The sequence below is a fragment of the Sciurus vulgaris genome (assembly GCF_902686455.1).
Source record: "Sciurus vulgaris genome assembly, chromosome: 16".
Taxonomy (NCBI): Eukaryota; Metazoa; Chordata; class Mammalia; order Rodentia; family Sciuridae; genus Sciurus; species Sciurus vulgaris.
Window position 1 is genome coordinate 24,251,218 of NC_136477.1, and position 25,678 is coordinate 24,276,895.

A 25,678-nucleotide genomic window follows, 5' to 3' on the forward strand; every position below is an offset into this window, starting at 1 on the left:
AATTCCTTTGTGAGAGGGTTTTAAACTACAGATTCATTTTGCCAATGAATATAGGGTTATTTAGTCTTTTTTCCTACCTCTCATCCTCTTTTCCTTCCTCTTTTTTTGTGGGGGAGGCTTGGGATTTAGCTCAGTCCTAACATATGCTAAACACATGCTTTATCCCAGCCCCAAGCTCCACGTAATTCTTTTGGTGTCTTTCAAGGTATTTAATATTTCATCTCATTTCTCCAATATATTGGCAATAAAGATGATGATGATCATCATCATCATCGTTATTTTCATCATCTGACCATCTATAGTGATGTCGCTCCTCTCTTTCTGATATTGCTTAAACAACAAGAAATTGAATATTCATATTTTCTTTTCTTTTTCCAATTTTTAAATCCCTTCTTAAGGGATTATCTTGGTTTTATTTTTTCTTTTCATTTTGTTTTATTAATTACATTATTATATCATTTTTTGTTTCCTTTGTTTTCATTTCTTGCTTTTATTCTAGTTTTTTAATGTAGAAGTGTAGTCACTGGTTTGAGACTTGTATTTCTAATATAATAATTGTTCAGCAATGTAAATTTCCCCTAAAAGCATTGCTTTATTTCCAATCCACAAATTTTAATAGGTGGTTTTGTTTTCAGTTCGTTCAGCCTGGTTTCTAATTTTCCTTGTGATTTCAGCTTAAGTTCATTGATTATTTAGAAATATTTTAAAATTTTCCCATATTGGGGGGAAATGCCAGCATCTTGGTCTGTTTTCTATTGTGATAGCAGTATTCCCAGAGCTGTGTGGTGTGGGCTCACAAGTCTGAGGCCCAGGATGATGCTGCCAGCATCTGCTCAATTCTGGTGAGGGCCTTTTATAATTGCATCATGATATGAATCTTCCAGGAGCATGTGTGAGAAGGAGAGGCTACATGGCAAGACAGTAAGCCAGAGAGATTCTGGAGTCAAGTGTGCTCTTTATAAAGCCTTGTTCATCATCCCTAGTAATTAGAGAAATGCAAATTAAAACCACCCTAAGATTTCATCTAACTCCAATTAGAATGGCTATAATAAGTGTTGGTGTGGATGTGGAGAAAAAGGCACACTCATACATTGCTGGTGGAGTTGCAAATTGGTACAGCCACACTGGAAACCAGTATGGAGATTCCTCAGAAAGCTTGGAATGGACCCACCATTTGACCCAGCTATCCCATTCCTCAGTTTATACCCAAAGGACTTAAAATCAGCATACTACAGTGATACAGTCACATCAATGTTCATAGCTGCTCAATTCACAATAGCTAGATTGTGGAACCAATGTAGATGCCCTTCAGTTGATGAATGCATAAAGAAACTGTGATATGTATACACAATGAAATATTATTCAGCCATAAAGAAGAATGAAATTATGGCATTTGCTGGTAAATGGATGAAGTTAGAAAATATCATGCTAAGTGAAATAGGCCAAGCCCAAAAAACCAAAGGCTGAATGTTTTCTCTGATAAGTGTATGACAATATATAACAATGGGGGATTGCGGGGGGAAGAGAAGAATGAAGGAACTTTGGAAGGTGTAGAGGAAAAAGGAGTGGGAGGAGGTGGGGATGGAAAAACAGTAGAATGAAACAGACAGTATTACCCTATATATGTATGGCTACATGAATGGTGTGAATCTACATTGTGTACAGCCATAGAAATGAAAAGTTGTACCCCATTTGTGTACAATGAATCAAAATGTGTCTGTAAATAAAAAAAAATTAATAAAAAAAATAAAACCTTGTTCTTGAGCAAACTATCTGGAATCCTGAAAGAACTGGGTTAATCCCTTCTGAGGACAATGCCCTAACTAGCTTCCATTAACTACCCCCCTCCAAAGGGGCGATCAACTCACACTGGGGACCAGGCTTCCAGCATGTAACCCTATAAGGGCACACACAAACTTTATCTAAACCATAGTAAACACACACAATATATATATATATATATATATATATATATATATATATATATATATATCAACTTAATTGCATTGTAGTTAGAGAACATAGTTTGTATGAGTTACATCCTATGTAATTTCTTCAGATTTGTGTTATGGCCCAGTATATGGTCTCTTTTGGTAAATAATCCCCATATTCTTGTGAGGAATGTGTACCCTGCTCTTCTTGGAGTATTATGAGTGTCAGTTTTGTCAATTTGGTTGTCAGTGTAGTTCAGATTTCCTATATTTTTATTGGTTTCCTCTGTCCTGTCACTTATTAATAGAGGAGTGGTGAGTCTCTTGACTACAATTTTGTCTTATTTCAGTTATATCAGTTTTGTTTGCTATTTTGAAGGTCTATTATTCCTTATGAAAATTAAATGTAGGATTGTAGTAGTCTTTATGATTGGATTCCTTTATTGTTAAAATGACTCTCTCTTCTCTTGGCAGTATTCCTTTTGTTGGGGAGGGTGGATACCAGGGATTGAACTCAGGGGCACTTGACCATGGAGCCACCTCCCCAGCCCTATTCTGTACTTTATTTAGAGTTGCTTAGCACCTTGCTTTTGCTGAGGCTAGCTTTGAACTCTTAATTCTCTTGCCTCAACCTCCTGAGCCGCTGGGATTACAGGCATGCGACTCCACTCCTGGCCTTGGCAGTATTCTTTGTCCTGCAGTGTATGTGATGTTAATATCACCATTGGTCATAAGACATATTGTTTCCCATACCTCAACTCTTTACTGATCTATGTCTTTATATTTAAAGTTGTTTTCTTGAAGATAGTGGGGCTTACATTTTTATTCAGCCAGATAATATAAGTCATCTTTTTAATGGGTTTGAAACATTTCCATTTAACATAACTGATGTTTTTGTATCTAAATTTGTTGTCTTACTACAGTTGCATATCTTTTAACAGGGATATATTCTGAGAAATGTATCGTTAGGTGATTTTCTTGTTGTGTACATCAGTGTGTACTTAAACAGACCTAGGTGGTATGGATCAATCACACCATGTGGCCTCTTGCTTCCGTCAAGAGATGCAGTAAACAGGAGATGTATAAGACTACTGCCTGTGTCATAGGTCATAGGTATACTGCTTTACAGTAAACTCTTTTTCAGTAAGTAGGAGTATACTCTAAAATAATAAATTGTATAATACTGTTAATAATAATTAGTAATCATCCCTTATCATTATCAAATATTATGTACTTGACATAATTTTCTGTACTGTACTTTTATATGATGGGCAGTGTAGTGGGTTCATGTACACCAGCATTACCACAAACATAATGCATTGCACTGAGGCCTTATGATGGCTACAGCATCACTAGGTGAGATTTTTAAGCTCCATTATGATCTTATGGATCTTGTATGTGCAGTCCATCACTGACCAAAACACATGGTTATGTGGCTCATGACCATACAGTTTTCCTATATTTACTGTTCTTTTTTTTTTTTTTTTTTTTTTGCTTCTTTGCCTGCCTTCTTTTGGATCACTTGAGTATTTTCCTTTTTGGTGCCGGAAGTAGAATCGACAATATGTATCTTCAATTTGTGCCAGTCTGCCTACTGTCATGTAGGTAATTATCTTGATATAAGAGTGACCTCCAAATATGCTTTCAGTTGCTAGCTGAGAGCTCATTGAATGTAAAGAATCTCAGATGAAATAAGTAATCTCTCATCATGTGACTTACTAAATCACTCAGTTACATACAGTGAGAAGCAAGGCATAGGGTGAAGTGCAAGCAGGCTGAAGTACCTGAATTCTGGGGAACAATATGTTCATATTTACCTCTCTCTCTGCTGTGTCAGTCTTTCTCGGAGTAGAAATTTGAGAAAGAGGGCCCACAGATGGAAAGTGTCTGGGACCAATAACACATATTTGCTGTGATGTGATGCAGAGATGTGGAGTTGGCCCTGGCAGTAGCTTGGCAGTGCTCTTGCTGAACATCCATGGGTTTTGTGTTTCTTAAGCAAAGAACATACAAGGCTTGAAGAGATGTCAACAATATGTGGTTTTATTCAAACTATGTAGGTACTGAATATTCGCTGCTTTCTATTTACTGTATCATGAATATTTAGGGCCCAGATGTCTCATGTATAGTTAATGATGCATGAATATTAGGTCTCTCGATTCTTTCATCTATTTCTATTCATGTTTATCCCACATGTGTTCCATCTATGCATGCCATATCATTTTTTCTTCTATATAAGAATTAAATACTCTCAAGTAATCTAGAAATGTACTTTATACCACTTCGTGTCTTAAGAAAGAAACTTATGGCAGTGTGCTTCTGTTTTACTGATTTCTTATTACATACAACATAAAACCCAGCCATTGCGAAAGCCTGCCCTATGTGACTGTGGCTGCTCACCGTCTCCTGTCACTTCGGCCCTCCTTTTCCTGACTCTGCTTTCACCAGGGTGAACTCCTCACAGGTCACCGATGAGCCTACTTTATTCCTACCTCAGGACCTTTGCTTTTACTCTTCCCTGTCACCCTCCAATTTGTCAAGAGGGCCTTCCTCTCTACCCCATCTTAAATAGTCCTGTGGGGGTGTGGGGCCATGTCTGTTGCCCCAGCCTCACCTGTCATCTGGTGCATGGCAGCCTCAGGTATTGGATAGCCACTCACTACAATATCTATCAGTAATTACATGTGGAGCGCTCATCATTTTTAAGGTAATGCTGGGTTTAATATGCACAAGTTTTAAAACGATTTTTAAATATTTGTAAATGAGATTTTTCTGTCATTTTTGTCATTTACTTTTGAACTCTCTGTTTTGAAATATTTATGATTTTACAAGAAGTTGCAAAGAGAGTACAGACAGGTCTCATGCTGTATCCAGTTTCTGCTGATGGTTGTAATATATACTATCGTATAATACCAAAACTAGAAAATATACTTTGGTTCAGTATGTTTGTATAGGTAAATTTTTGTGAAGTATTTTAAGGTTTTTTTCATAGCCTAGGATATGGTCTATTTTCACTTCTATTTTGTTGAAGCTTGGGAAGAGATGCAACTGGTACTCTTTGTAGCATTGTGCAAATATTGATTAGATTCTGTTGGTTGAAGGTGGTGTTGTTATTATCCTTGCTGATTTTCTTTTTAGTTTTTCTGTCAATTTGTCTCCCAGTTTGTGCTTCAGTGTTTTGTTGCTTGGATTACACGTTTAGGGTTTCTGTGTCATCTTGGTGAATTGAATCATTATGTGATTTTATCATTATATAGTATCTATGTTGCTGTAATCTTCTTTCCTCTAAAGTCTACTTGTTTTACATCAATATAGCCATACTTTCTTCTTCTTCTCCTCCTCCTCCTTCTTCTTCTTCTTCTTCCTTCTTCCTTCTTCCTTCTTCCTTCTTCCTTCTTCCTTCTTCCTTCTTCCTTCTTCTTCCTTCTTCCTTCTTTAGGGATTGAACCCGGGGTGCTCAACCACTGAGCAAATCCCCAACCCTTTTTTATATTTTATTTAGAGACAGGGTCTTGCTGTGTTGTTTGGGGCCTAAATTCCTGATGCTGAACTTAGGATCCTCCTGCCTCAGGCTACTGAGCCCCTGGGATTACAGCTATGTACCACTGTGCCTGGCTCTTGCTTTCTTTTGATTAATGTTTGTCTGACATATCTTTTCCCATCTTTTTAGTGTTCAACCTACCTTTACCCTTGTATTTTAAAGGAGTTTCCTACAGACAGAATGTGGTTGGGTCACTTTTTCCCCTTAATCTACTCTCCAGATCTCTTTTTTCAATGATGAACTTACGTATTTAGATATTGTCTGCCATTTCATTTCATTACTCCCATTTTTTGTTTTTGTCATTTTTCTGTGAACTACTTGAGCATTCTTTAGAATTCCATTTTGCTTTATCTGTAGTGTTTTTAGTGTATCTCATTCTGTTTAGTTGTTAGTGGTTATTTGCAATATAAAAATATATATACAGGGGCTGGGGTTGTAGCTCAGTGATAGAGTGCTTGCCTCTCATGGGTGAGGCACTGGGTTTGATTCTCAGCACCATGTTGAGAAAAATAAATAAAATAAAGATACTGAGTTCATCTACAACTAAAAATATTAAATATATGTATATGCACACACATACAGATATTTACAGGTTACAGCATACTAATGTTACCATTTTACCAGTTTAAATAAAGTATAGAAACTAGCTTCCTTCACAGAAATTTTGTTTAAAAAGTTCAGCTCTGCAACTATGTGGTTTGGTTCATTTTTTTCCCTTTTTAATTTTATCATTTATTTGTTGAATGCATCAGGCCATTTATCCCATAGAACTTTTCAAATTCTGAAAAAGATCCCTACTTGCCCTTTAAGATCTAGCTCACATGTTCACTTGGGGATAGTGTCACTGATTCCTGAGACATTTCCTCTCTGCATCTCTTAATTCATAGAATTATCAGTTTACCTTGTAGTTGCTTTTGTGTCTTTCTTTTTCAGTAGATTGGAAGATCCTTGAAGACACACCCTGCCTTATTCATCTTTAATTTCCCAGGGCTTCATGTAGTACTCCACCAATGAACGGACCTTCACAAATTTTTACTAATGAATATGTAAATGAATAAGACAGAAAACAAGTCTTGGAAAGAAAAGTTGGCATAAGAACATAATCATTAGCAAAGAAGATAAAGTACAATTTAATGAATACTTCCCATGCATCATGTATAGGACTACATGACTTGATAGCATGTATCATATGTTTCTTTCTAGAACTAATTTTTATATGAAAAAAATGATGAGTGATTGTGCTATTCACATGACTTTACCCAATTTTCTTTAATGAAGTTTTTATAATGAAATAATTACAGTTTTATTGGAAGTTGCAAAAATAGTACATTTAGTCCTGGGAAGAAGCCCTTATCCAATTTTCCCCACTGATAACATATATAACTGTGGTAAATATCAAAAAAAAAAAAAAAAAGGAATTGATATGCGTACAGTACAATCATTACAGGGCATTTTCAGTTTCAGTTTTTACATTAACTTACTGTGTTTATATATGTCTATCTATGTAGATCTATGCAATATAGAGTACACTTTTACATAGACTTGTGCAATTTTTTAAAAATTTTATTTGTTCTGATTGTACATGACAGAATGCATTTATACAGTTTATAGATCATACATAAACAGAGAGTTTGGTTCATTTTTAGAATATTCTAATTCTTTGACCACTTTTTCAAAGAACAAATTTTTTTAGTATAGCTTTAAAATATTGATAGGTTTCAAAAGTAGTATAATTCAGTCCTGTATGCCTTCACCTAGTTTCTCTTTGTTCTTACATTACTATGGTAAGGAATCCAGTATTTTATTCAGATTTCACTAGTTTTCTGTAGTGTCCTTTATCTTTTCTGGTTCTCATGTCTCCTCAATTTTCTCTGGTTGTCAGTTCCTCAGACTTTCCTTGATTTATAAGACGTTGGTGGTTTTTAGTAGCCCTGCTGCTCTGTAGATTATGCCTAATTCAGGTGTATTGATTTTTCTTTTTCTCATGAGACAGGTGTTATGGATTTGGGGGAGGAAATCCATGGGAATGAAGCGCCATCCTCATCACATCAGTGGAACCTGCAGCCAACATGACCTATCATTGATGATATTAACTTTGGTCATGTGGCTGAGGTTTGCCAGCCTCTCTACTGTGAAGTTACCACCTTCCCCTTTTCCACACTTCACTCTTCAGGAAGCAAGTCTCTAAACACTTTCAGCATTCAGAGGATGAGAAATTAAATTCTACCTGCCTGAGGGCAGAATATTTACATAAGTTATTTGGAAATTTTCTATGTAGGAGATGCATCTTTATCTTCCATTTATTTATCCCTTGGCAACTTTTAAAATTTCTTTCCCAGTTATCATCCTTAAAGTTTTTTCTTCTTTATTTTGGAAATTTGAATTTTTTTCTATAATATATGTTTTATTATCAGAGTGGCATTGTGTGAATACTTTAATATGTGTTGTTATTTACCCTGTCTTCCTCCTAATTCGATATATTTGCGACTTGTCCATTTGGTCTATGTTAAGATAGCTAGTGTTTTATTTGATTTAATGTGTTTTTTTTCCCCCTGTAAGAACTTTTTTTGGATACTTACCAATTTTATTGATTTTATTCTATTGCATTTATTCCTTAATAAAACTTCTTTAATCAATTCCAATTTCTTTTTTCATTAGGGTTATTTTATTCTTTTCCTGATCTCTCGATTTATGTACTTATATTCATTTGCCAATTTTCTTTGTGATAAATAACATGCATCTGGTTTTATCTTCTCAGTCAGAGCTACCCCTGTGTCCTTAGAATATGTCAGGGAGAGAAGTAAATGGAAAGCATTATAGAGTCAACTATGGTTTTTTGTTTCTTTTTTGTTGAATCGGTGATGGAATCCAGGGCCTTGCACATGCTAGGCAAGTGCTGTGTCGTTGAACCATATCCTACATTCCATGTGGAGGTTTTGTATATGATTTTTGTTAATCATTGCTGTTCAGTCACCTGCTCTTTTGGACACTCTTGGAGTTAGGGGTAAGAACGAAGCCCAGGTCTTGGCTTGAGTGAGCTCACAGTTACTGTGTTGACAGATATACATCAACAAATATGACACAGTATAATGTCAGTTATAACAGACATGCAGTGGTGCAATTCTTTGGGGTGCCTGGGCTTCCCTTTGATGAGGAGGAGACACTGGGCTGAACAAGGAGTGTCGCAGTTTTCATGTTGGACTGTGGTGTTACAGGCCGAAGTATGTACTTGCTGTTTCTTTCCTTAAAGTGTGTATGCACCTGTCCCTTTGCTTGTTAAACTCCTTCTGCTCTCCTTTGATCATTAACGCCCACCCCCCGCCCTCCCCCCGCCCCCCAGATCTTCTGTGCCCTCAGGCATCTCTTCTGGAGGATCACCTAGACTTGTGTCTGGGTCAGATACAAGTCTGCTCAGAATGCTCTGTCTCAAGGAATATTTGTGTTGAATGCCCTGTATATCTGAGGAATATTTGTTACTATTTGTGGCTTTACATTTGTGAAATGAGTTCATTAAAGTCCACCTCTAGATGACTGACTTCCTGCGGCAGAAATTGTCTTATGTTTGGTCACCACTGCGTCCTGCACTCAGATCACTTTCTGGTAGTAGCAGGCACTCAATAAATACCTATGTGAGTGAGTACAAGTTCAAGGGCGAGTGGTGGTGGGCCCAGCCAGTGAAGAGATTCCACTTCTTGCCAAGGAGTTTGAACTTGACCTCATGTCTTTTCAAGAGCCTTGGAAGAATGTTAAGGGAAGGATTTGATCATTAGATTTACATTTGGAAAGATCTACCCGAGAGTCATTTGTATGGGGACCGCATTTTGTAACATATGAGTAAAGCATTGTTAAGTGGCTAATTTTTTCTTTCATAGATGTTAACAAGTAGTTGTTATTCAGTAACTTTTCCATTTTATAAACACCTTTTCTGGGCATTGTTCTTATATGCTGATGTCAATTCTCCCTTGTGGTATGGCTAGGTATAGTTTTCAGAGTTAGCACCTGTAATGTTCACGTCCTCGTCCCCGAAACCTGTGACTATGTTATGTTACATGGCACTGGGATATTAAGGTTCAAGATGGAATTAAAGTTCTTACTTCACTGATCTTAATATAAGGAGATTGTCTGGATCATCCTATGTGCCCAACTTGATCATGAGGGTCCTGTAAATATTGAAGAAGGAGGTGACATAATGTGATGTGGGAACGACTTGAGAGACCATTGCAGGCTTTGGCACTGGGAGAGGCCAAGGAATGCAGCAGGCTCTAGAAGCTAGAGAATGACAAAAATTTCCCCTGGAGCCTCCAAAAAGGAAGGCAGCTCTGCAGGCACCTGGATTTCTAGTCCAGTGAGACCTGCTTGGATCTCTGAGCTCTAGAACTGTAAGACAATAAAGTGCATTTTTGTAAGCCTTGAGGTTTGTAGTAATTTCTTACAGCAGTAATAGGATATGAGCACAATGCCACCTACCTTTTTTTTTTTTTTTTAAATAATAAGTCTACCATATAAGTGGTTATGAGAATCAATACAAAACAGTCTTTGGAGAAGCAGCAACTGAGATTAAATATGAAATCTACTTGGGTCTTTTTGTTTGTGTATATTCTATGGGCCAAAAAATATTCACTTATGTTTGATGTTTCTTAGATTAAAATTCACAGTATGATTCTTGATCTAAATTGATCAAAGCAGAAATAATATTCTTTTTTTCTAATGCTGTCCTCACATGATTCACATGTGAATAATTCCTGCTGTGCTATATAACTGTGGCAATTTCTAGATTTCATTGTAAAAATGATTCATTTTCTCTCCAAGATAGGTTTTCTTTTGAAATATATTACTCATAAGCTCTGGGAGATTGCTCACATATGTCTCTCTATCTGTCTGGTCTCCTGAGATACTCTGTATCTATTGAAGCACTGGATTTTTATTTTATTTCGCTATAAAATGTTTTATAGTTTTTCCATAGCTCCAGTTAAGCTACTTTTACACAATTAATATTTTAGAGGGTCTAGTTTGCAAAGTAAGCAGTGTTGAAAACCCATTTAGATAGATGGCAGAGCAAAGCAGGTTGAAGTGAAGTCAGGTCTTTCTACTCCTACCTCCAATAACTACCCAGGAGAGAGTGGAACTGGATAGGCAAGACCAGGACTTCTCTGCTTTGATCAGTTTTGTATATTAGGGAATTTTGTAATGTTCAATGGGTCCATGCATCCTTAAGAGGCCTTAGAATTTTATGACTTATTAACGCAAGCCCATCAGGAAGTCAGAGACTTCTAGTAATGAAAGACGTGTTTAGAAATGCCTTTTTTTTCATTTGCAGGCAAATGGATGAAATTGGAGAATATCATGCTAAGTGAGATAAGCCAATCTCAAAAAACCAAAGGACGAATTATCTCTCTGATAAGCGGATGATGACATATAATGGGGGGTGGGAGGGGTTAGCGTTAGGGTTAGGGTTAGGTTTAGGGTTAGGGTTAGGGAGGGGGGCAAGAATGGAGGAAGGAAGGACTGTATAGAGGGAAAAGAGGGGTGGGTGGGGTGGGGGAAAGGGGGAAAAATGGCAGAATGAATCAAACAACATTGCCCTGTGTAAATTTATGGTTACACGAATGGTATGCCTTTACTCCATGTACAGAGAATCAAAATGTATCCCATTTGTTTACAATAAAAAAAAATGCCTTTTTTTTTCAGAAAATTATTTTTTTTTAAATTCAGAAAATTACATGTTAGGAGGGCTCAGTGGTGTGATATGAATGGTAAACCTTACCTTTGAGATCCTCTATCATGCAGAGATATTGCCCTCTCAAGAAATATCTACATTTGTGTTTTCAAGATCCTATTGCTTTTTTTTTTTTGGTCTACTTCTGATAACATTCAGCATATACCATTCATCTTGGAGCAGTAATTAGAAAGTCCTGATTGAATGTGGGCAGTGCTGTTTCATTAGGACCTGCCCAGAAACCAGGTCCTGCCTATGGGTTTTTCCCATATGACTAGTCACTGCCACTTACTCCAGTTTCCCAGCAACATAGTGTGAATTTCTGTTACCAAAGTGAACATAAAGGATAGCTCAAGGTGCTTCTACACAGAATTCATTGTTTGCTTTCACCAGAGATTTGACTTGTGTGGGAAATGGACTATCTGCCTAAAAAAAAAAAAAAAAAAAAAATTCAACCTGGGATGTGATATACAGAAGGGGTAAACAGAGGGGAATTCAGCCATAGAACTAAACTGTACTTAAGAAATAAAAGCTGTACAATTTTACATATCCTGAGCAGTGTAGGTTTTGAGTCTAAATTTAAAAAAGTAACCCATCAATGTATCTCCAGTGTTTGAATTACATGATGCAATATTATTAACTATAGTTACCCTCTGTGTAATAGACTTCATAGTTTACATTTTAGCATGTATGCATCTGAATTTGTTCCTATATGTATGTATACATACACACATATATGTGTACACATATATGCATATGTGTATATATATTTATCCATATGTCTGTATACTTATAAACATATATGGTTGTAAATATCAAAAACAATTATAGGCAGACCTCTTTGCTTGGTTCCAGTATGCATGAATTTCAGTTATCATGGTTTATTAAATAACTTCAGTTCTCCATCAGCATAGTCTAATGGGGGCCCCACTTAGATGTGATTCATTACTTTTCTCTTATAGTTTTAAGAATTATCTTTTGGGGCTGGGGAGATGGCTCAGTCGGTAGAGTGCTTGCCTTGTAAGCATAAGGCCGTGAGTTCGATCCCCAGCCCCCCCCCCAAAAAACAAAAACAGAGAGTTATCTTTCTCTTATACTTTTGACAGTTTTAATATAATATGTCAGGTGAGAATCTTTTCTGGTCATGTCTATTTGGGGTTCTTTGAACCTTTGGAACCTGGATGTTCATGTCTTTCCCAAGATGAGGGAAGTTTTCAGTTATTTCCCTGAATAGGTTTTCTGTGCCCTTCCATTTTCTTCTCCTTTGGACATTCCCAAAATGTGAATATTTGTTCATTTAATGGTAAACCAGAGGTTTTGAAGGTTGTCATTATTCTTGTCTTTTTCTTTTCTTTCTCACTGGAATATTTCAAAAGACCTATCTTAAGTTCAAATATTCTTTTCTTCTACTTGATCTAACCTGTTGAAACTTTGAACTGTATTTTTTTTGACTTATTGAGCTGTTTCCCCCCCCGCAGATTTATGTTTGTTTCCTTTCAAGAGGAATGATTGACCAAATTAGACTGTTATATTGTATACATGTACTAACATGCAACAACAGATCCTTTTGTTATGTATAATTATAATGTACCAATAAAAAGGAAGAGATCTTTATCTCTTTGCTAAGTTTCTCATCTATATCATACATTTTCTTTTTAATTTCATTCAACTCTCTGTAGTCCCTTGAATCTAAGTGAGCATTATAATCATTCTTTTAAATTCTTTACCAAATATTCCATCCATATTGTTTTTAATCTATTGCTCGAAGAGTTGGAGGTGTCATGTTGCCTTGGTTTTTCCTATTTTTTGTGCTCTAGCATTTATATTTACACATCTAATGGATCAGTTCTCTTCCATTTTTATGGAGTGGCCTTTATGGTAAATGACTTGTTCCTCCTCCTTGTGTCTCGGGGTGTCAGTTTGGAATGTAATGTTGGCTTTGGTTCCAGCTCCACAGTGTTTTGTAATTTCTTTGGCTGTAATAAATGACTTAGGGCACAATGATAGCATGACAGAGTTGAAGAAACCCATTGTTTCCAAGGGCCACGTAGGGAACACTTAGGCAGATGTAGCACAGATAGCAGTGGGTGTGGGGTGCCTACTGTGTGGCCACTCCAACTATGGGAGTGGTGGCACCAATCAAGCAATGGAGGTTTTCTCAGGTACTTTGAAGATAATCTCTTTCTGTTATGGGCCTCTGGCCCTGCAAGCCTAAGCAGTGGTGGGAAACCACTGAGCCCACAGACTGTGTGTGGAAAGGCAGTGGCTACAGGAACTACAGCACCCCATATGTGGTTCTCACACTCAGGTCCAATGGCAGCAAGAGTCTAGACATGACATGGTGGGGAGGGGGCAGTGGGAGCCTCAGCACTCATTCTCAGCCTGTGCAAAGAGCATACCCAAATGCATCATGAGGCTGGCGCTGTGGCAACAGGAACTGTGGTGCTAGCTCCCAGACTCAGTAGTGTCACGTGCCCAGAAGAGCATGGAGGTGAGGTGACTGCAGGAACTGCTTGGGCACCTGCTTTCAGTCCTGGCTTTGTTGTGTGTTCACCCATGTCTGACCATGCATATGGTCCCAGAGCAGAAGCACTTGGTCTGGCTGTTCTTAAGGTCTATACCCTCTGCTTCCTTCTGCACTAAATACCTGCCTGTCTCTTATAATGCAGGACACCAAGTGGGATTGGTTGCTGGGACCACAGTTACTCTGGTGGGTTAAGTTGGGTTTATGAGGCTACAAGTGTGGTGGAATATTTGTGGGATCCCAGAGATGAGAATGTGCAGGAAGTTTCTGGCCCCCATAGTAATATGAATTTGAACAATGGCTCCCTTCTCAGGATGGCACCTAGCTACAGCAGTCAGGGCTCTGATCCTTTTCTAAAGCCAAGATACTGCATAGACTCCAGGTTACACCCTTAAATAGACTTTAAACCTATGACACTATGAAGCTTTCTAGTAGCTATGATTGCTGTCATCTGTGTTAATGAAGTTTGTGGGGTCCTCTCTTGTTCATTATTACCTCTGCAATGGAGTGTCTCCCATGCTTCCCAGCTTGGGAACTAGGTGGCATTTCCCAGGATGCTTTGTTCTTCTTTCTGTGTTGTTGTCCTAGGTTTCTGAGACTTAAATGCTTCCATTCTCTCTTTGGCTGAATTCTAGCTTTCTCCCATGGTCAGTTACCTCAAAATAGAGCTATCCACCTGTTGCTTTAGTTATTCTTTGTGGAAAAGGAAGTGAATGCTGGGTACCTCTGTTCACATATTAATTGCACAAATTGATCAGTTTCAGACATTTCCATATATTGTAAAACAATGTGGTCAGAACACATAAATGACACTATAAGGTTGTAGCTGTGGGAATTACTATAGTAAAAGCAATTTTAATTTCTACAACAATTAAATCAAAGAAAAAGGGAAAAAACAGATTAAGGGAACTTAAAGAGTGTAACTAACATCAATGTGTACAACTTAAACTAAAAAATCATTTGTAAGACAATTAGAAATTTGAATATTGGTCATATATTTGATAATTTTAATAATTTATTTAATTTTTAAGGACAAGAAATCACAAAAACAATATCCATTTATTGTCTGTTTCTGTGGGTTTGAATTCCAGGCAGACTCCACAGGATCTTCTGCCTAGGGTCTCACAATACTGAAAGTATTGTGTTGGCTAGACTGTGCTCTTCTTTAGAGTCACAGTGGAAATATCCTAAGTTCATTCACACTGTTGATAGAATTTCTTGTTTTAGGATTGAAGTGTCCACTTTCTCACTGGTGGTTGGCTAAGAAGCACTCCTGAAGGCTACTCTCATGTCCTTGTTCAATGGTTCCTTCCATTCTGAATATAATTATCTAGCAGTGCATATCATATTTTAAATGTTTCCATATTCCTCTTCTGCAAACCAACTGAAGAAATTGCTGTTCCTTTTTAAAGCTCATGTCATTAGGTTAGACCTGCCAGCATAATCTCCAAATCTGAAAAGTCAGCAGTCTAGTGATATAGTTACCTTTTCAACCTCCTTAATGGCTTGTAATGGCATCTTAGAATTCTGCCTGCCATGCTGATGAACAAATTGAAATTGAACTTCACTCTTCAGGTGGGTGAATAGTAAAGAATAAAGTGAGAAAGAACCATTAGCTTATAGGTAATTAGATTAAGGCAGTGAAGTACCACTTGGTGCATTAGTACCCTCAGTTGTCAAGTAGCGTTCGTCTACTTGATTTCAGCTAGATAAACTCAGCTAAGGCAGAGCCTAGCGTATACTTATCTTGGCAGTCCGAGAACCTAGAATCTTGATGGTTGCACCGTTTACACTTCCTCTAACAGCATAGAAGAATTCCAATTTCTCTACATTCTCACCAATAGTTTTTTTTATAATAGCAACATTATAGGTAGCCATAATTATAAGTGCATGGTGATATCTCAGATTGTTTTCCTTTATTTTTTTTTGGGGGGGGGGGAATGTAGGTGTTCCTTATTTATCCTGGATTATCATCCTTTATAAGATATATGATTTGCAAATATTTTCTCCCATTCCATATGATATTCTTTTCAGTCTGCTGATTGTTTCCTTTAATGCATACAAGTTTTTATTTTTCATGTTTTTAGGAAATGTCTGTTCTTTTGGTGTGATATCCCAGATACATAGCCACTGCCAAATGTAATGTCTTCAAGCTTTGTTTTCTTCTATAATTTTTGTAGTTTTAGGTTTCACTTTTAAGGCTTTAAATCCATTTTGAGTTCATTTTTGTGTATGATATAGAGTGAGGAGGGAAATTTATTCTTTTGCATGAGGACATTTTGAAATGTTAAGTCTTTTAAACCATGAACACAGGATGTCATCCTTTTATTTATATTTTTTTCTTCTTTTTTTGGGGCGGGTACTGGGGATTGAACCCAGAAATACTTAACCACTGAGCCACATTTCCAGCCTTGCTTATGTTTTATTTAGAGACAGGGTCTCCCTAAGTTGCTTAGAGCCTTGCTAAGTTGCTGAGACTGGCTTTGAACTTGTGATCCTCCTACCTCAGTTTCCCAAGTTACTGAGATTATAGGCATGCAGCACTGCACCCAGCTTATTTATATTTTCTTTGATTTCTTCTACCAATGTTTTGTAATTTTTAGTGTAAAGTCTTTTGCCTCCTTGGTTAGGTTTATTTCCAAGTATTTCATTCCTTTTTTATGTTAATATATATTATGGGATTGTATCCTTAATTTCCTTTTCAGATTGGTTGTTAATTATTTTATATGCCATGGTGAATTTTCATACATTTTCTGAATATACCTGAAAATTGTCCTGACTTTTTATAGAATTCAGAAATTGACTTCTGTCTATAAGAAAGATCATAATGAGCATGTTGTTCAAGACTTCCTTCTTTATACTGATTTTTCCCCTTCATCTATCCTAGATTAAGGGAGGTGAATAAAGTATCCTATTATTAGTGTGTTTTTGCATATTTCTCCCCACTATCCTGGTTTATGAAAATTGGTGCTATTATTTGATTCATACATATTACTAATTATTATTTCTTTATTAAATTTGCTTCTCCCAATCTTTTCTCCTCCCACAGATACCATTCTTTACATGTGAGAGATTTTCCTTATTAAATCCTCTAGTTTTTAATCTGCTCAGTCAAGATTTGTTCAGAAACCCATTTAATTAGTTAATTGAGATTTCAGTTAGTCATCATAGCTTTCCCTTCATGGCATTTTTGTGAAGCAAACTTGCTTTGGAAAGCCTTTTTAAAACACAACCTGCATTTGTAACAGGTGCTTGTGTTCTTTACAAAGCAGCATGAACAGTTACTGCCATCTTCCTCTGCTACATCCTGTATCTGTGTCCTTGAACAGATTGCATGATGATTTACAATCCACCATGCCATGCCCTAGGATTCAGATCTAGATGGCTGTGCAGGAGAATCCTGCTGAAAGCATACAACCCAGCAGTTGGAGTCAATAATCACCAAGTGCTGCAAACCTGCTAAAAGTTCGAGACTAGGAGGAAGATGAGTAAAGGGGCTAAGGCTGAAGGAAGTGAGGTGTAAGACACTGGCACATGAAGAGTGCTTGATTTCTGGCTGCCCTTTCAAGGCTGGTACAGGAACTCCTGTTAGAAGATCTTTCTCTACCAGGTGCTATGTTACTGTTAAATGAGACTGTAATTATGGTATAATGCTTTTCTTACAAATATAGATATAAAACAAAGTGTTCATCTTCCTGAATGCTTACTTCCTGATTGTAGAATGGGTAAGATTTTAGATGATCCATCTCTTCTTATTAATCCCACAGGGGTTCATAGTGGAAAATAAATGAGACTTATTTGTGCTTGCAAATCAAATTGCCATAAAAGGTTATTTCAATAGACAGAGGCAAAATCATAATAAAATAATTTAGTAAAAATGGGAGCTAAGAGTATGCTTAATGGAACATGATTAGATTTAATTTTCTTACTGTTTCCATCATTAAAGCTCCATTATCTTTTCTGAGACCTCATTTGGGCTTCCTGCCACACTGCAGTTCTGAGGCATTTCTTAGGCACATATAGAAGCCTGTAAGTTCCATTAAAAAATGAAAATAGCTAATAATATTCTGTTCTTTCATTTCTACTATTTGATATGTGTCTCACATCCAGAATTTCTTCTATTCCCCTACTCATCCCATCTCTTGAAAGCCATAAATATCATTATCTAAAAGCTTACATCGAAAAGAAGTTAGATTCTAAAGTTGAAAACAAAACTGAGTTGTATTGACAGATGTCTCTGAAGTGCACAGTCTGAGGATACTTCAGAATTCATCTAGTTATTCCTTTGGTTTCAAGCATATCCACAGCTGCTAAATGATATTTGCAGATAAGAACAAAATCAGTAATCAGTAATTGTACTAGCTCTTTACATTTTGCAGAACTTGGTAGATCAGAATAGTTAAGAATCCAAGTTCTTAAAAAACTTGCAGAAAACATTGCCCCTTTGATGTAATGTAGCTCAAGAGAACGTGCTGACCTTTCCAGCCAGAAGCAGAGCCTACTTCATTTAAGTTCATTCTAAAATCAGTGCCTAGTGGCCCACAGAGCCTCTGGAAGCAGAAGGGGACATGTGGAGCTCAGGTGATGACAGCCTTGTCAGAGGCAAGTTGAGGTGCTCAGAGATGCTGAGAGGAGCAAGGCCCTGTGGTGCTCCCCCTTGTGGTTGTGCATCTTTGCCCCACCTGCTCTTCAGACATGACACAGTTGATACCTCTGTGACTTGATCATAGTGTACTTCTAGTTTGTTTTTGCCACACTAAACCCCAAAGAAATTAATATCCCAGGCACTTGTTTTTGACCAAGATTTAGTGTGAATTCCAGAAGTCTTAGCCAGGGATTCAGAGTAATCCTTTGTAATGTCCCATCTCCTGTCCCCTCAGCAGACATACTCCTATGGCCCCTCTGGTCTTTGGAAGCCACGATCTCTTCTCAATCTCCACTTCTCCCCAGTATGCTGCTGCCTCCTGCCCAACTCCATTCTCATCTCATTCCTGAATTTCATCTCACCCAGGCCTCACCCTCTGTCTGCCGTGGTCGGCACACTGCACCATCTCTTACCCTGAGATGTTTGTCTGGCCTGTCCACCCCTTGGGTGGAAATCTCCCCAAATCTGGTGTCTGGGTGCAGGTTTTGGACCCTGTAGAATCTGGGGTAGGCCTGGCACATTATGCTTTTTATACATATTCAGTTGTGTGCACAGAAGATTATTCATTTTTCCCTTTTTTAAAAAAGTCTATTTTCTATAAGATGAAAAGATATTAGAGAAGACTCCCAAAATGATGAACCTGTGAACAGATTGTTCAGATATTATTTTGCAAAGTCTTATTATAGATCTATGTATCTATGTGTGTTTATTTTTGAAATGTGTGTAATCTCACATTAAAACCTTTTGATATGAGAGCTTAACTACAATCCATTCACTATATTCAAATTGGTTCTGTTTTCAGTATTATAAATCCCTGTGATTGAAAGGGTGATAACTCATAAACATACTACTCTCTTCTCTCTCTCCATCTGCTTTTGGTCAGTATTTGTTCAATGAAGTTGGACTAACTCAGTTGTATTCTGAGACTGGGCCACTGGGGTGGATTGGACTGTAGCAGGCAATAAGCAGGGGCACTCAGGGTCTGAAGGCCATGGTCAGTCCCATGGTTCTGCTTCTAAGGTCAGCAGTGTGACATGGTGAGGCTTATGCTAATAAGGAAGTGTTTTGCTGTCATTAGATGGAGGTCACCATTGGTGTGTGTGTGTATGTGTAGGTCTCATGCTCCTCCTGGTGGATGCACTGAAGGGAGTCTAGCAGCGGCTTGGTGCCCTTGCCAGGAGCACAGGGCTACACTTGCTCAGGAAGAAACACTGAGAAGACCCTGCCTGGAGTCCTGTGTGCTCTTTGAATCTGCCCAAGTTATGAAAAGGAGAGATAGTCTCTGGGTGTTGAAGAAAGGCAGTCTTCCAGGGATTGTTTTTTTTTTCTCTTAATAACACAACTTTATATTGTTCTTAGATCAATTAGTGTAAATTCTCAGAAATGAGTGGGAAATGTCAACTTGTGCTAAAACTTGCATTTGATCTTTGCCACAGTCCACAAATAAATGAGATTGTTTGTATTAGTTCGCTTTTCATCACTGTGACTGAACTGCCTGCCAAGAACAACTTGGAGAAGGAGAAGTTTATTTGGGGCTTGCAGTTTGAGGTTCAGTACACAGTCGGTCAACTCTGTTGTTCTGGGCCCAATATGAGGCAAAACATCATGGGGGAAGGGCATGACAGAGGCATTCTGCTCTGCCCATGGTGGCCCGGAAGCAGAGCAAAAACAGAGGGGAAGGAGCTGCAGGAAAGATGAACTCTGCAGGGCATGCCTCTACTGACACACCTCCTCCAGCCATGCTGGACCTACCTACAGTTAACCACCCATTTAGCCCACTCAAACTAGTGTGGATTGATTAGATTACAGCTTTCATAATCTGATCATTTCACTTCTGAATATTCTTGCATTAACATGGGAGTTTCTGGGGGACACCTATATCCAAACCATAACATTGTGCAAAAATTTTTTTTTAATTTGAATATAGTCACATAGTTTCAAAATTATTATGATTTGACACTTTTAAACCTCTTTCAGATATTCTCCCTTTGTCTTCTTTTCTGGAAGTAAATGGAAAGACATAGCATCAAAGGATGTTAGTACAGAAAAGTACTTGGAAGTTGGCTTGAGGACCCAACAGATCTCCTCTCATTAGGCATCATTTCTCCATATATAAACTGCAGCATTTTCTGCTGCTTGTGTCTGGGTTGAGCTCCCAGCTGTGCAGCTGGATGATGCAGCTGATGCGAAATGATGCAGCTGGGTGCATCATTTGTGCAGAGTTGGAAACAACATGTTTGCAGCTACCTGAGCAAGTACCCCTTTCCCTGCCCCTCATGGATCTGGTGACAATGATGTGGATGCTATAGCTCAGGTCTTTGCTTTCTCTCTGTTGGATTCCCCAGCCTGGTGTAGCAGAACCTATGTTGTGTTGAACTTCTAAGTATGGTGAAATGGTTCAGAATTGAAGCTGTTAATTTTGATGTGTAGTTTATTTCTCATATCTCCAGAACAAGTGGGGTTTGTTTGTTTGGATTATTTAACTTGTTACTTGTACCCTGAGAGATGAATTTTAAAATTATTTGATAAGACTAGCTAATAATAAAGTCCAATTCTCCAGAAAAGGTAAATGTATATTCCTGACACTCAGAGGCATCCGTGAAAGATCAGTATCCCTTCTCTGCTTACTCCACGCAATACAAACTCATGGCAACCATCACTTGTACCTGTCCCTTGTCATGCACACTAGCTGGATTCTGTGCCAGCCAGTAAACCTGAGAGGACTACATGTTTAGTCATCAGCAATTCATCAAAATTCACATGCAGAGGGGCCTGTGACATTATGACTCTGTACTCACAGGGCCAACCAAGTGAGAGTGATAGTAAGAAAGCAGTCCTGACATGTGTACTCCACAAATCAAGAAACAACTTGGTGTCTGGAGGTAAAAAGGATCACAAAGACTACTTGCTTTTCTGTTCCCTGCCTATGGAGAATGGTGTGGGTCACATTGGGAAGACACTTGGCAGTACTGAAGTGTAGGGACAAGACCCACTCTCTCTGTGCACCTTTCTTTGCCTGTGTTCAGCAACTGGAGGTGCCCAGTAACTGGACACACTAGGTTTGTCAACTCATGCTTAGTAAGAAATGGCAATTCCAGAATCAGGTGAATTGTATTGGAGACCTTGTGTTTTAGCACCTTTGGAAAACATGCACTGTGCCTGAGCTCAGCCTCACTGAGTTTAGTTTTCTTTACTAGAGAGAACCATCTGTCTCATCTTCCTTTGATCCCATCCTTTCTTCCTCCCTGGTCTTTCTAGCTTCCATTCTTCCATTGTCTCTTCATTCTTAGCACTTGTCTTTATTTCTGATTTTCTCTTTGACCGACATGAGGAAAGTTTAATCAAGCATTGTGGAAATCTGACTTCCTAAAGCTGCAGCTTGTTTGAGTGGGGTGCAGCAGTTAAAAATTTGAAAACACTAAAGCCTTCCCTTTCTCCTCCTCCCAATTCCTAAATTCAAGGGAATTCTCATGGATTGGTGGAACTGCTGCTTTGGTGCAGAAGCAGTGGATATGTCCAAATGGACACTCAGATGAGTCTTGGATGCTTAGTATATATTTATGATACCCACAGGTATTTGACCAAGGGTAGGTATTGAAGAGCATGGTTGAATTTTAGCTGATGTCTCAAAGCCCTTAGAAGACTCCTAACCTGGATTGGCCTAAATAATTGAAGATCTCTCAAGTTCTCTTCTGGACTTGAGAAATGGGGACAGGCCACTGTATGGTTACTTCCTCCCTTGATGAGGTTTATCAGTCTCCTGACTTCTGTTTCTTCTTTGTGTTTCTTGTTTACCCAGCATATACCTCGTTGATGCACAGGGTCTGGGTTTATTAATTCTTTCTCCCAAATCCTTTCACATCACAGAACTTGAGTTCTTCATCGTCTTCCTGGTTGTCCTGCATGAAACTTTGAACATCTTTATTAACCCACATGAACACTGCTCAGTTTATACTTATATCTAGGGTATTTTCTAATTCCAGTTAATAATAAAAAATGTCAGTAAAGACAAGATTATCTGGGAGCTGAAAAATTTCTGGGATCATTTTATCCTGTCACACCCAATTTATTCTCCAAGATGCTGTAGTTACTGTTATTGTGTGGGCAAAAATGGAGCTTATAGAACATTTCAAAGAGTAATTATTACAAATAAGGTAACTTATTACCTAAGTAGAGCCTAAGAAAAAATGATTGCCCTCAGTTATGGAGATTAAAAACAAATGTGATCATGCATAAAATACCAAGTGCAGCAAATTCCAGGGTGAGTGACAAAGATCCAGGCTGCCTTACACTGCTGATTTTTGAAGACACAGTATACGTGCATGCAGTTCCCCTAGTGTCTGATTTGTCATCTGCTCAGAATAATTTATTGGAAAAAAGTGCTGCTTGTTTAAGATTTCATCTCTGACTGGAAGATGGCTGTCACTTCCTTAGAGACAGCCCTTTTCTGCAAAAACTGTTTCAGAAATCCTATAAGATCCATAAAGCATTTCTTTTGGGACATGGAGGTCAGTAGGCATTACATCAAGGTGTTCCCATTTACTCAGGAATAGCTGATTTACCCCTTGCTCTTGGGTAAAAGCTGATCTACTGGAGCCAGTGTTAAGGACAACCAAATCTGCAGCTCCAGTGAACAGCATTTACAGCATTATTCCAGTGTGGGGAAATTTTTTAAAAAATCATTTTAAAGTTATGTCCTTGACTTTTTATGTCCTGATATGATTTTTAGGTAATCCATGGTGAGGTAATGGGAAAGCAATGTATGCTTCTGAGTTTGAGCTTTATTCCTGGCCCTTACTCTTTACAAAATTCCTTTCTTAGAATTTCACTTTTTCTCCCAAAGCAAAGATTTGAACTACACAGCTCTCTAAGTTTCTTCCAGGGTTTGGTAGTTTATGATTTTTGCTTTGCTCCTTGTTTTTCAGCTGGTTTGGGGCAAGCTGCTACTTGGAGCACTTAATCCATTTTTGCTCTACTACACCATGCCTTTAGGCTCACCAAAACCTTAGATTTAAATAAACTTCTAGTCAGTGTCCACTGAGTTGTCTTCTGCAGGATTGGAACTGTGAGCACCAACACCCAGGATACTCCCATTGCCAAACGTTGTACACACCCACAGTAAAAGACTCCTATGATTGACACTTGTCTTATTATAGTTGTATGTATTTTCTCTCTTTTTCACACCGTTTATAGTGTTTTCATTAGGAAGAAACACTTCCTTGTGAGCCAGTTAATCTTTTGCAGAGAAAGTCAGATTAAATTATGTCAGAGTTTCAGAATTTTAAGAGTATGCTTACCCATGCTGATAAAAGTGCTTCATAAGTACATGGTGATTTTAGCATGTGAGTTAGTTGATGTATTTCAGGTAAAAAATAATCTGAATTTATCACTTATTGCAAATGTTATTCAAAAGTAAATATATACTGTTTGAGAACTTTGAGAAAGGCCATTTTCATCCTTTTGTATCTCTGTTTCACACTATTATGTAGGAAATTTAGGTTTGTAGTCCATATCAATTGCTGAATTGAAGGCAATTTCTGGTTATTGACTAGTTTCCTGAAGGAACCTCTCACTAGCTGTCTGTGCCCCCTCCCCCAGCTCTATTTGGCCCAAGTGATTTTCAAGCAAGATTGTTCTTTAATATTTAATTTCTAATTTTTCTGAGGCCACTGTGCCTAGGCCCTGGGGAGATGGTTGAGTCCTAGTTCTGCCTTCACAGAGCTCAGCATCTGTGATCCTTAACCATACTCAAGGGAAGGGCTGCACTGGAGGCAGGCCTGGGGAGGTGATGGAAACCCTGCCCCACCCACGAAGGGCAACCTTCCCATCGCCCAGAAAGGACATTTGACCTGAATTTCTAAGAGTGATTTTAGTTTAAGACCATTATTACTTACCGTTATTATTTTACTTTTGGACAATGGCAGAATGTAAGGAGAAGGCTATGGAAATTTTGTATCAGGATGCGCATTTGTATTTTTTCTCATCTGTCCTTCCTACTTTGGGTGGGTTCTTAGCTCAGGATAGGGTATTATGCGGAAGTTTGGTCTGTCTTTCAACACTCCAGGCAGACAGACACAAGGTGCACAATCCATCCCTAGGGATGCTGGTGCTGGCAGGCTCCCTTTGGCTCTGTTGCCAGGCTCCCCCGCCTGAGCAGCATTGGCTCTGACCCAGTGCGCCTGCCTTGAGGCATAGGACCCTGTCAGGAGCCAAGTGGATGGAAGCTTCCCACTAGAAGCCTAAGTAACATGAAAGGGTGTAGGGCTAGGAAAACCAAGCAACACAATTAACTTGCCAGGAGGCTCTCCAGAGCAAATTGCCATTGCCGTTGATGGAGGACTGGGATTCTAAAGAAGAGTTCAGCAAACTGATTAGCAAATAGTACCAGTTGATCCAACTGTCCCTGCTGTGCCAGCTGGAATGTATCACTAATTATAACTTGCATTATCTGCTGCTAGAGGGCCTCTGTCAGTCAAATTTTAAAATAATTTAAAATTCCTTTGTGTCTTTAATCAGAAAGATGGAGGGAGGCTTCAAATGATGATGCCCCATGTGAAAGAAGAGACTTAATCGTGTACCCAGAGACTCTTGGGGGAAGAGCACCATGCATTTTTGGCTCCAGATGAGAGAAAAGCTTGTGGCTAGGTTCTCCCATAGCCTCCTCAGCCAGAGCCTGCCCATGCCCCAGAAATCCTGACCATGTTGGCAGAGGAGCCAAACATCTACATTGCAACTGGTATAGCAAATGCCCATTGGCAGTTGCCCCAGCCTCAATGTCATCTATTCCAAATAGTCTCACTTGGGATCCCTAAATTCTCTGAATTTTCTTTCCAAGAAGTCCCATATATGTATTTATGAGGTGAATAACGGAATCAATTTAAATTACCCTGTGTTCTATCAGTTTAATTCAGTTTGCTTCTTTCCCTGTTCTTCAGCTGGAGGCCCAATAAGTCACGAGATTATTTCCAAAACCATAACATGATACCTCTGTGGGACTGAAAACACTAGGGCAACAGTATGCTTATTTCTGTCACCCCATGACTCTTGTGGCTTTCCCCTTTTTTTAGGACTTTAAAAGTCACCAGGGATTTAAGTACAAAGTGGACTATGGAAACAGTGATCTTGAGCCTATTGTAAATCCCGCCACCCTCACTTGGCCTGCAAACTCCCAGATTTAAGCCGCAGGAATGGGAACAGTCTCTGCTGCTTTAGAGAGGAGTCAGATGAGAAGGTGGGGCTCTCTGAGAAGGGATTCTCTTCAGGTGTTGTGGTGGTATCAGCCAACAGTGTTATTGCCCAGTCTCAGGCACGGATAGTGGGG

The 25,678-nt window shown here is 38.5% G+C and overlaps 1 protein-coding gene across 7 annotated transcripts in view; it reads left to right on the forward strand.

Annotated features, from left to right (window-relative positions):
• ULK4 (unc-51 like kinase 4) overlaps window positions 1-25,678 on the forward strand; it is a 633,437-nt gene that overhangs the window by 290,489 nt on the left and 317,270 nt on the right. The window contains exon 33 of one of the 7 annotated variants that reach the window (XM_079114120.1): window positions 16,980-18,904. The exons of the other annotated variants lie outside the window; for them this stretch is intronic. Within the exon in view, the coding sequence (XP_078970246.1) occupies window positions 16,980-17,093 (114 nt within the window). The 3' untranslated portion in view covers window positions 17,094-18,904. Of the gene's footprint in view, window positions 1-16,979; window positions 18,905-25,678 lie in introns of those variants that run through there. 7 annotated transcript variants of the gene reach the window in all.